Below are 12,135 nucleotides of genomic sequence, written 5' to 3' on the forward strand. Positions count from 1 at the left end.
GCACTCCAAAACGAAAATTCCCAACGTCCTTCTAACAGCTACAACGCCCACCTACTGTCGTATACCCGGAGAGTCCGGAACTGCATGCATCGGGACGACGGCGGTCGTCGCGGGAGAGAGCCTGGGAGCGTTCAAGTGAAGGTCGAGAAAACATGTCGAAAGCATGTGCATGATGGCATCTTTGTGACGCACTTCGAGCCAGCTACCTGGCTCAAGAGAAACCTAGCGGACGAGCGAGACCAAGTACGCATAGCGGATGCACAGGAAATGTTGTGTGTACCGCGTGTATGCCGAGTGCTGAGAGAGTCGGAGCCCAGGAAGACAACGCTCACGCGTAGCTATAAAGAGTTTTTTTCCAACTTGCAAAGAAGCCCAGAGACTCCGAATGACTCCAGCACAGAAGCGAAAAAGAATCCGGTGTCTCTCCTCCGTGTAAACTGATGAGACGAAACCCGGCACCTTGGTGTGTATACACACGCGGAGCAGCTAGCTGTCCAGAGACCGTGAACAGTTTCGTGTTCTTCGAACGTTCGATTAACAACAGGAAAGCTCTCGTCGATTTTTAAAAAACTCGCCTGGCGACTGTTCTCCTGCAAGCGCTCTTCCTGACGAAGACTGCGAGAGCGTGGAGAATGTTCCAGGTGCCCCTGAGTTGTTTAACGTCCCCGGCTGTGCAGCTGCGTCTCCGAATTTACCGGTGAACCAAGAAAAAAGTATCAACTGTCAACAAGTAGTGTCCAAAATGTGGTGAAAAACCAGGCGTTGTCTACCAGTTGTACGAGTATCATAAGCGGCGCATCTGTAGTCTCTCCTCCCTAAAGTTCGTCGCCACGGAGTACACAGGGGTCGGTTTCTTCTCGGCCTCGCAGGTCCTCAGGAACTGGGTCGCGGCTTGCTTCGCACATCACGCTTTTCCATTCCAACACTCTTCAGCCAGTCGCACTGCCACAGATTTCGACAGATCCCTGAAGCCAGCGACTCTCCATCGGGAATGCGTACGCGTGACCGGGAGTCCGTAGGTCTGCATGCTGCTGGCCAAGTAGTCCGCGGTTTCCTGTCAAGTGCCGACATCGCAAATTAACTGCCACCGAGACGAGAGGGTTCCACTTTCGTCAAAGTGAGGAGGATTTCTGCGTTCGCTGCGCGTGGCGCATGCGGCGGCCTCAGTCGCGCCGGGCGCATCTACTCGACAGACACCAGAGGTCCGTGGCATGCCGCGAGCACCCACCTATCCAGAGCAGTGCTTGGACGAGCCGAAAAGAAAGAAGGGTGTTGCTGAGAACTAGAGAACTTTCTTTCGCTGCAACACAGTTTAGAACCTGGTGGCGCACCGGCCTGACGAAGGTCAGAAAGGTCGCGAGCAGGAGAGCGCTTGCGATTCGAGGACGCAAAAAGACTTGCTTTACTGCCTGGCCAAGGCTTGCCACTGCTCCTTTGTTCACCGTACTTTGCTTTGCCCAGTGGAGAACGCTCCTGTGCGTGCAGTGTTATTGTCTAGGAAATATCGTTGAGCGAATGCGTTATCATGGGTCGACCTCAACTTGAGTAATCCGAGACAGTCGTGTGCACCTAAGATTCTGCAGAGGAGTCCAGTTGTGAAGTGTACGGAACTCCGAGTTCGCTGAGACTGTTGTGCACCCGCAGACCACGGGAAGCGCATCAGGACAGCCTCCTGTGAGGTCGTCAATACCGAGAAGGGGGCCTCCGCTTCCACCGTTGGCACCAAAGAAACCTGTCTAAAGAAGAAACTCGCATTTCAGCTCCTGCATCCCGAAGGACCGACGCTGGCGAGGACGCGGTGTACAAACACCTGAAACGCACCAGAAACGGAACCCTCCCGGGATGCAGGAAGCTCATTTTTTTACTCTCGTGTTCTGTTCCGGATGTTGGCTCTCCTTCCACCAAAGCTGCCCGTGTCTACCACGGCGAACTGGAGCATCACTCACATTTTCTCTCTCTCTCTCGCTTCTCTCCAAAACCTTGCCATCTCGTTGTCCGCAAACAATGGAACGTGCAGCGTCGGCAAAGGCGAGTGCAATTTGCGACTTTTTGAGCAACGGTCGTTGAGAAGACAGCACGGCACTCACTTCGCGTCCAAAGGTCCACGGGAGAAAACGCGTATGTTCTATAGGAGGATCTCTCACGCTCTCCTTCGCCAAAAAAACAACGACTACTTCCGGGCTTTCTAACGAGTCGGCTGCCCGAGTGGCACTACCGTTTCCGCATGTTTCAACACTCTGAGGGGAGCACTGGTTCTTGCGCTTGTGGCAGAGGGGAGACACTGTATTCTGATTCTTCTTTCGCAGCTTTGCGTGTGAAACAACTGGCGATTACATTCTGCACGACGAACATGGCCCAATGTCCACTGACTTCCCTTTTCTTAATCTGACTTCCTTTTTCTTAATTCATGTTCCCCTCCACTGTCGGAAACTGGACTGAAAGACTTTCTCCCGCGGTTCTTTCACTGACCCTGCATCCCAGCGCGCGAAACACACAGAGGACCTCCGAAAAAGAAGTTCCTGTTCCCGTGACTTCTTCGTCTTGTTTCTTGAACTGTTAGCGCTTTGTGTTTATTCGAACTTTCTTCCGGAAAAAGCCTCAAATTGTTGCCGTCTCGCCACTGTCTTCTACCCCCCTCTCGGCTAGTTCCCGGGCACCTCTTCGCCTGCATGCACGCGTGTACACAGAGCCGCTCAGCTGGCGAAAAAACCACCTTTTTTGCGACTCGCTTTTCCTCGAAATTTGGAAAAGACCTCGTGAAAGACGAGGAATTCTGTGGCGTGGATTTCTTTCTTTCTTTTTGCCTTCCGTCAGTCTCTGCGTTGCCCCGTCGCGTGTGCCGCCTCTGAGCACCTTGGCCTGTGACGATGAGGTGGCGCTGAGCCTGCGCTGAGGTTTGTTGCTTTCTTCGGCGATTCTTCCCTTTTTCTCGACAAGATTTTCTCTTGTTTCCAAAAGTCGCCGGTGAAAAGCGAGAAGTTCTTGCCGGTGATTTCCAGGATTTTCCCCGTGGTGCAGACAGACCCGGCTCGAGACGACCGACACCGGCGGTGACCTCTGCACTTGTGACGGCGCTGCCTTCTGAGAAAAAGCGGCGAGAGAAGACACCAACGGTTGATCGTCCGCGAACGCGACTGGTCGTTTTCTCTCGCTGTTCAAACGCGTGATAAGAGGAATCTACAGACCATGCGTCGAAGCACTCCGATGGAATAAGCTTGATGTCGTCGGATGTTGAAATCCTACACTTTCAGCTGAAAGGCTGAGCAAAGAAAACCTTGTCAATCGGAACGTCATTCCGGACGCAGACAGTCGAGAGGACCGAGTGTTTCCAAAATTCCCCCTAATTTTTCTTTTCTTGTGCACTTCAAAAGGCCCTCTTGAAGCAAATTCCTTGTTACGCGTCTCTCCGCTGTTCCCGGCTGCCCTTCTCTCGTTCTCTCCCGCGCCACTGCTTCCAGTCTCCTCTTCAGCCGAAAGAAGCGATTGATCCCCGGGTCGCTTCGTTTTTCCCCGAGAGCTTGCTCACGCATTTCATCTCCGTGTCTTCTCTTCTTCTGCACACCGTTGGAGAGTCGCGCCGATCGGAAGAAACAGAGGACTGGCAGACGACTCCTCCCCGTTTCTCCTCTCCTCTGTCAGGACTCACATATCATCTACCTCTCGGACGTTCTTCTTCCTCTCCCTATCTTATCTCTCGCCTCTCTCCTCCCTTCGCTCTCTCCTCCCTTCGCTCTCTCCTCCCTTCTCTCTCTCCTCCCTTCTCTCTCTCCTCCCTTCGCTCTCTCCTCCCTTCTCTCTCTCCTCCCTTCGCTCTCTTTTCCTTTTCTCCCTGTTCCTTTTTCTTTCTTTTCCTTTTTCTTTCTTCTCTTCCTCCCTCCGTTTTCACACTGAGGCTCTTGAAGGAGCGACCGCCGACGCGGAAGCGCGCGTTCCAGTGAAGAGGAGTTTCTCCAGAGACTCGAAAGTCTCCCGAGCGCTCCAGCCGGGAGACATGACGCGCTCGGCATCGCGGCCTCGAGACGCAGCTGCAATGGGAGACAGGGAAGTGGACGACGATAAAAAGTACGAGGCCGAGCAGTCTCCGCCGACTCTTCCAAGAAGGTCGAAGGAGCTCGACTCTCAGAGCGAAGGCGAGAAGGAGAGAGAGGCGATGTGCAGAGGCCAGCCTGGTGCGCAGACGAAGCCGGAGGCAGAGGCCGACAAGGGAGGGGAAGGAGAGGAGAGACTCGCCGCCGGCGAAAAGAGAGAGGCGCGCTGCGCGTCCTCGTCCGGGTCAACTGCTGCGGCGAGAGATTCCAGAACAAAATGCAAAGCCGGAACAAGCGTCGTGTGGGCCAAAGACGTGGAAGACGCCCTCGTTGCTGCATGCGTCAAAGTCTTGAATTACAGCGCGAGAAAAGACCTGGAGCGACGTACGCGGTACGCAGAAAAGATCGAACAGAGACTCAAGGTGCGGGGGAAAGAAAGCAGTCGCACAAGCAAGGAAAGGCATGCAACCTTCTGACTCGGAACGTTTGACAAATGCAGCGTTCATCTTCACTGCAGAGACGCGGGAGACGCGATGGCCATCTCCAGCTCTATAATCTCCCAGACACCACTTCCACTACAGTCGCACCCCATGCATGAGCATATCGAGCTATGTCCAGGTATAAATAGGTCGAACATTTACAGTGAGCACTGCGGCTCCTCTATACGATCTCGCGCTGCGCCGATGCAGACGACGTACATACCTGCATGTCCAAAAATGGACATAACTATATCTACCTATATATCAACCTATATATATATATATATATATGTATCTGTGTGTATGCATATATATTTGCATATACATATACATACATGTGCATGCATACACGTATATGTGTATATATGTATATGTATGTATGTATGTATGTGTAGGTATATATGCATGTATTTGTATATATGTATGTATAAGTATATATATATATATATATTTGTATGTATATATGCGCATATATGTGTACTGATGCCGGCATTGTCCACACAGAGGTCCACGAATGTGTTCTCTGTTTTCCAGTGTTTGAGGTTGTTGCTGCGTTTCTCACTTTCGGAACTTTTTCCGCGATCTCGTCTTCTTGTTCTTCCTGCGTCTTTTTTCCACCCTGTGTCTTTCTTCACACCAGTCTTTTTATATCTTGATTCTCGTTTCAAAGCTTTACTCTCAAGCTCAGCATATCATCCATTATAGTGTGCACCTGCTTCTGCTTTGACGCTTCCAGGAGTTACTTTTATCAAGCGTAGCGGTTCAGACAGCTGATGGTATCCGGTGCCTTTGTTTTCCCCGGTCGTGGTGTGTGTTTGTTTTTTCTGACTTTGTCTCGGAGTTCGCCCTGGACCCTGTTCTCTGTCTTCGCCTTCCAATCGCAAAGGCTTCGAACCTCTGCTGCTTCGCTTCGGAAGTCGTTTGCAGAGTCTGCATTGTGTGCGGCTGCAAGAGTGGTGAAGACCTCGAGACTCGCTGCGTCTCAACACCGCGTTCCTTCTTGCGAGGATCTGAGACGCGAGTTTCCGGGGGTCGCTGTATGCTGCTTCTCCTTTCGTCTCTCTCCGCACAGCCCTCTGTCCGCGTCTTGTTTCCGTACACCTTGTCTCTCACCTGTACTCCCTGCTTTTCTGCAGCTCCGGAACTGGCACCGAGGAGAAAGGCCATATCGACTGCTACGACGACGCCCCCCGTCGGCACGAGCCGTCGAGCGAGTCGCATTCGCATGCAGCGCCGCCGCAAGCAAACACGCATGCCGGTTCCTGCAGTGACAAAGACTCTTCGAAAGACTCGTCCAAAGAGTCTCCTCACTCCCACAAAAAAGCCTCGGAGGTTTCACGCTGCTATCAGAGTCCTTGCGGCTGTCCTTCTCATTCTCCTGCTGCTGCCGGTTGCTCTTCTTCGTCTACTGCGGTGTGCGGCGAGTTTCCCCATCCTCCGGTGTATCGGTTTCAGAAGGACGGAGAAGACGGCATTGGAGCAATGCTGGATGAATGGACCTCTCTCGAGAAGCTGCGGGAAATCGCGGGGCCTGTCGCGGAGAGGGCAGCGACTGTCTACGACAATGTGAAGGCCAAAGGCGAAGCAGGTTCGAAAGCGTTTGACGAGGATCGATCCGAAGATATAACGCGGAAAAAAACACACTCGAAAAAAGGAAAAGAAGACAAGATGAGACTTCCTTGAAATCTGAGACCTTCCCACATATATATGTATATATATATATATATATGTATATGTATATGATTTGGTTTTGTGCGCATGTCTGTGTGTATGTGCATACGGAAGAATGTGCGTGTATTTTTGTATATATATATATGTGTATGTATGCTCACGAATATATACATATATATATATTTATATATGGATTTATATATGGATATAGTGTGCACGTATACAGACTATGTGTATGTATTCGTGCGTCTTTGGATAGTGAGTGCATGCGTCGATAGAGGACTCCCTTCGCAGTTGAACAGAAGCCAAGTGTTTGGCCGTCGCTGTCGGATCGTGTAAAGTGAGGATGCTGGAGACGATGTTTTCGTCTCCTCAGAAGGATTCGAGCTGTCGGACGCGGAGGAGAAGCAGCTGAGACACGATGTGCTTAAGGAGGCTCTGATTCGCGAAATTTACTCACGGATCTGCACAGAGGTAGGAACCGATTTCAGAAAACCAGGCGAGGGCATGGAGCGAAGAAGAGTTTCTCAAAAACGATTCTGCCCTAAACGCTTACGGAAGGGGTGGTTCTCTTTTAGGCCGTAGAAAAAACATCGAACGGAGGACACTGAGACTGTCCAGAACACTAAGGCTCTTGGTGCCCGGGTGTATGTACAGACCAAGAGGCGCATGGTTCCGTCTGTTGTCGGTCCCGGCTTCTTCTTTTTTCGGTCATGTCGTCTCGGTTTTTTCGTGACTTGCCTGTCCCTGCAGCTTCGGCGCGAGCGGCTGCGCGATTGCCGAGAAGGTGGACTGTTGGCAAATCCGAGTAAGAAAATCTCGCCATATGTTCTCTCTCTCGCGCCTTCTCGTTCTCTCTGTCTTCCCTTGCTGTTCTCTCTTTCTCGCTCCTCCTTTTGCTTCCTGTCCTCTCTCTCTCCCTATGCGGTCTCTTTCTCTGACGCCTCCAGGCCTCCGTTGCTGTCCTGGCCTGTGCCTTACTCTTTTGCTCTCCCTAGAGCTTCGCTCTCGCGTCTGCTTCTCTCTTTGCTTTGTGCGCTTCCTCGTGGTTTCTGGCGGCATTCCGTCGCTTTCTTCTCCAGACCGCCTCGCCAAAAAGCGAAAACAACGCGAATAGGTGTCAAAACAACTCGAGAGGAGTCGCGTAGGGAGAACAGGAGAACCGTAAACCTGCATGTTGCGGAGTGCACTGTCAAATGTCCCTCAGCTTTCAACATCTGAACCTAGGCTCTCTGTTACGCAGTAAAACGAGGACTTCCTAGGTTCATAAAATGCGCTTCTCTCTGCGCAGTTTGGTTGCGTTGACTGTCCTTCCGATGTCTCCTGCTGTCTTTCGGGTGTGTGTTTGTGTACTTCTCTCTCTTCCTCGAAACAGAGGGATATCGCGAAGGGCCACTGAGCTTCTTGACAAACGAAACTGTCCACGACCTGATGAAGAAAGGCTTTGCTGTCCAGCGCGGCTTCCTCGGGGAAAAGGTCTGTGTGCTTCAAAAGGTCCAGCTTCAGGCATTAGGGAAGAGACGGCTCCTGCATGCATGCGGCAGGCTGCTGCAGCATGAAATGGATGCTTGCATTTGCACCTTTTTTCGCTGTAGCCTTCGAAAAAAACAAGATGTCGAAGTTCACGGTCAATCCCTGATCCCTAAATGCTTGTGTCATTCTGCGTATGCGTCCCTTGACGGATGCGCACCTACGTAGAATAGCCGCTTCAATGCACACGTACATCCATGTTTTTACAGACATGTCGACGGACAACTGTACTCATATCCATGCTACATCTCTACGCATATATATATATATATATATATATATATAATGTGCACATATACATACATCCATTCTCGTATGCGTAGATATATAGACACAGATGTCTGCATATATATATATATATATATATATATACATATATACATATATATATTTATATAGATCTGTATATATGTATGTATATATATATATATATATTTATGTGTAGAGAAAGAGATGTGGACAGTTGGCGTCTCGAGTCTCTGAAATCATTCCAAAAACGATACGTGGAAGTGAGTAGACTGGTGGCGAGACGGAACGAAGACGAAGGGTATTGTTGCTCGAACGTGTCTCTTCTCTCATAAACTGGCGACTCCCGCCTACGTTCGCTATGCGGTTCGCAAAGGACCCGGACGGCAAAAGAGTTCTTTGCAGGAAGGCGAAGTTGCGCATGCGATTTGCTTCAGATGCGTCAAAAGATCTGGAAAGAGACAGAGCTGCTGGAGTTCGACGGGCGTTTCAACGAGGTGGTAATTGCTTCACTTTCTTCTTGTGTCCGCTTTCGTCTTGTCTCTGTGCTCTCGGCTCCTCATTGTCTCGGTCTTCTCTCTGCTCGTCTGTCTCTCCTCTTCCCCTCTGTTTCTCTATCGTTTCTTGTCTTTCTCTCTCCTCGCCCACCTCGCTGTTTCCTTCTCTCGTTCTTCGTTTTCCTCTCTGCCTTCACTCTCTTGCTCTATCTCGACAGCCTGTTTTGCGTCTCGTGGTTTCTCCACGCACTCTCCACACGGTTGGGTTCCTTCTCTCGACTTCTCCTTCTCTGCCCTTCCTCCGGCTCATCGTCGAGATCCTTTCCTTGTCTTCCCCTGGTTACCGTTTTACTCTGTTGCTTCTCTCTTTCCTCTTGTCTCCTTTTCTTTTCTTAGTTCTCTCAGTCGCTGCACGACCTGCGATCGGACTACATGTGCTGGATGAGTGCCTCGGATCTTGATCGCGAGACTCAACAGGTGAGAGTCCGGAGTGAACGGATTTTATTTTCCTCGAGTTTTCCTACGGCTGCATGCGTCGTCGGATCTGCGCTCGACTGCTCAGAGGAGCGTCCGGTCCTTCTCCACACGGGTGCAAACACAGGAGCAGAAGTCCTTTTAAACGCACACTCTGAATTTTACGGTGAAACAATTAACGTGTAGTCTGAGTGAGGTCCGGAACAGCAGTTGTACCGCAAAATGAGACGTTGCTGTATTTCGACGACTCCTCTGCTCTTGCTGTCTGAGAATCGCCATGGGGAGTCTCGGGTGTTTGTTCCTCATTCTGATTGTGCCGCTCCTTGGCAGTCCTGCCGCGCCTCTGTCAAATCAGCAGCTCGCATCTTTTTCTTGTCGTCCGGCTGCAGCTCATGCGTGTATCTCTGTCCTGTTACTGTGTGACTGAAGCTGGAACGTTTTTAAAGGGATCAGGATTTTTTCTATTTTTTTTCGTAGAGTACAGAAGCTGCGAGTCACCGCGTCGCCTCCGAATGGGGGTTACTCGATATAGGTTTTTTCTGTCTGTTTTCTCACGGTCAAAAAACGTCGTTTTTGGGAGGCATGTGGTGACTTGCCTTTTCAAGGATTTGGGATTCTGGGATTCTTACTCGTGTTTGACATGGTGAATTGTCGCTGAACGTTCGTCTTCTTTTCGTGTCTCTCAGGGCCTCTGGCAGCTCTTCAAAGCGATGCAGGCGCTGCCTTTTGAGCTGAACAAAAAGGCGTCTCTCTGTCTGCAAGTACGCCACTGCCTTTCTTTTTTTTCGATTTTTTTTCTCCGTGTTTTTTCTCAATTTTCACATTTTTATGTCCCATTTTCTTCTCGAATTTTTTATATCTTCATTTTTCTCCTTTTTTCCTCAAATTTATCTTCTCATCTTTCTTCTTTCCTCGACTGTGTTTCCTAATGTATTTTCTTTTTCTCCGGATCTTCCTTCGAAGTTTTCGCCTTTTCCGGTGGCCATGGTGACGTTGATTTTCCCGCTGATTTCTCCTGCAACTTCCTTTCAGTTTCCCCGCGACGTTTCGTTCCATTCTTCGCCCTCATGCATCTACTCGTTTTTCTTCTTTTCTCTTCAGTGCGCTTTCCACTTTTCCTTCTTTTTGCCCACGGTTTTCTCACTGCTCGCCTTTCTCCTCGAGTGTCGCCTCTCCTTGGCTTCCCTCCCCATATGTGACGCCTGCGCGCCAGCGCCTCTCTCCTTTCTTTCGCAGTTTATCAGAGAAACTTCAACTGCCACCTGGATCGCCTCTGCGAAATCTTCTTTTTCTCTCGGCCTCGCAGAAGAGACTTTTTTCCAGCGGTTTCCTTCCTCTGTTCTGTCTCCTTAATAATACAGCTAATGAGCTGTCCCCATCTCTTGTTCTCTCAGGGCGTCGCTCTCGCCGCCTGTATTGTCTGCCTTTTGGCGCCTCAACTCAAGCTTTTGACAATTTTTCAATGCAAAACTGCAGTGATGGTAAAACGTTCAGCGAACATTCGCCTTACGCTCGAGGGCCAGTTTCCTTCCCTCTTTTCCTCGCAGGTTTCCTGGGTCTTTCAAATGGCCATGTTTCGCGCAGACGGCGCCTTCTACAAGAAGCACATCGACGCGGGATACGACCCTGCTCTCGACAATGGAAGAAAAGTCACAGCGATCTACTATCCGAATCCTCCAGATTGGGAGGTACGCGTTCCTCTCTCATGGGAGTTTCTGTGTTCTAGGTCTGTTCGCGACTAAAACGCTCCGGGGTCGACCTAGCCTTTTCTCGGCTTCTTTTGCATCCTCGATCTGTCGCGTCTTGCTCTCTCTTGATTCTTTTCCTCGTCATGTTCTCTCTCCTGTCGCTTTCCTTTCCCTGTCGCCTCGGACCTGTCTCAATTTTTCTCGCCTCTTGTTTTCGCTGTCTCCGTGTGACCGTCCGTTTCTGCACTCTTTCTTTTCTGAGGTTCGCTTCTGCTTCATGGCATTCGCCAGGCAAAAGACGGCGGCTTCCTGCGCATCTATCCACGCCGGCGAAAGGACATTCAGTTGCAGGAAGACTCAGCTGCAGGCCCTGCAGACGCGGAGCCTTTGGTGGACATCAAACCGCTCGGAGACACTCTCGTCCTTTTTCGGTGAGAAATACAAAGCGTTTGCAAGTCGCCCTCCGACCTCCAAGCTTTCCACGAGCTCCCGTGTCGATCGCCTCTCGCCTTTTTCTTCGCGCTTCCAAGGTCCTTTTGTCTGACGGACCTGAGAGCGCACAGAAAGGTCGCTGGCGGAAGAACAGAAGAGAGTAACGTGGATCGATAGGCAAAGAGAAAACAAAAACGTTTTCAGGGACGAGACAGCGAGTGCGACTTCGCGGATGAAAGAGCAAATCTGTGAAAAGCCGCCCGTGTGTGAATTGTCTTTTTTGCCAGGAGTCGCGATATGCCTCACGAGGTGCTTCCTTGTCATCGCAAGCGGTTCGCCATCTCTCTTTGGATGACAGGTCCAGCCGGTCCTGGGGACGACGTTTGAAGCTTCCACTTTCGTCTTTCTTGTGCAACTTCTCCCCTCGTTTTTCAGCGCCTTCCGACTTCTCTTGCCGCTCTCTTTGCCGTTCTTCTTTGTGTGGCGTTTTTCGTTTTTCTCCCCTCTTTCGCTCTGTGACTGTGGCCGCTCTCGTCGTCCCCTTCTGCTTCGGCGACTCTTCTCTCATCTCGCTTGTTTCCGAACTCGTTCCTCCTCGCTGTTGCTTTTCTGCTCGCCCCGTTCCGGGTCGTTCCCTGTGGTGGCTTCTGTCGTCTCTTCGCGGGCAAGGTGCCTCTCTCAAAGGCTTCTATGCTTTTCAACAAGAGAAAAAGTTTGACTCCACAGAAAACGACACAAACTCGAAACGCGCAGCCAATCGCTTAGCCTACAGTTCCCACAAACAGCTTGTGAAATGTACAGTCAGAGCATGTAACGGACCAGACGCGCGTTTCTCGGCTGACTTCGCGAAATTTCTACTCGTCTTCGCGGATGTCCTTCCTGCTGCGGAAGAGGTCTCCTCGTCTCCGCTACACACACCATCCTAGCCTTGTCTCTTTCCGACCCCGCAGTTTCCCTCTCCATCGATCTCTCTCCTCAGATCTGCGAGTGTCTGTATGCGTCGCGCCCTTCCAGATGTGTGCTCCGAAACGCAGAAAATGGCATGTACCTCTACATGCATGTATATATGCGATACATATATATATATATA

At 50.7% G+C, this 12,135-nt stretch overlaps 1 protein-coding gene across 1 annotated transcript; it reads left to right on the forward strand.

Annotated features, from left to right (window-relative positions):
• The first annotated feature begins 2,810 nt into the window (after positions 1-2,810).
• Positions 2,811-12,106, forward strand: TGME49_214620 (hypoxia- inducible factor prolyl hydroxylase (phd2), putative). Its single transcript, XM_018779658.1, has 11 exons — positions 2,811-4,419; positions 5,644-6,095; positions 6,555-6,652; positions 6,932-6,986; positions 7,554-7,654; positions 8,392-8,454; positions 8,848-8,928; positions 9,612-9,686; positions 10,473-10,613; positions 10,905-11,044; positions 11,333-12,106. The coding sequence occupies exons 1-11, from the start codon at positions 3,992-3,994 to the stop codon at positions 11,430-11,432; spliced, it is 1,734 nt and encodes a 577-aa protein (XP_018635725.1). The 5' UTR covers positions 2,811-3,991; the 3' UTR covers positions 11,433-12,106.
• The last annotated feature ends 29 nt before the right edge of the window (positions 12,107-12,135 follow it).

The sequence above is a fragment of the Toxoplasma gondii genome, chromosome X (assembly GCF_000006565.2).
Source record: "Toxoplasma gondii ME49 chromosome X, whole genome shotgun sequence".
NCBI lineage: Eukaryota > Apicomplexa > Conoidasida > Eucoccidiorida > Sarcocystidae > Toxoplasma > Toxoplasma gondii.

What these genes read in the sequence shown, in the direction of transcription:
- TGME49_214620 (XM_018779658.1), top strand. Translation starts at nt 3,992, where the DNA reads ATGACGCGCTCGGCATCGCGGCCTCGAGACGCAGCTGCAATGGGAGAC. An exon ending in GACCTGGAGCGACGTACGCG is followed by an intron (nt 4,420 to 5,643) that starts GTACGCAGAAAA and finishes GCTTTTCTGCAG; the next exon opens with CTCCGGAACTGGCACCGAGG. An exon ending in TGGACTGTTGGCAAATCCGA is followed by an intron (nt 6,987 to 7,553) that starts GTAAGAAAATCT and finishes TCCTCGAAACAG; the next exon opens with AGGGATATCGCGAAGGGCCA.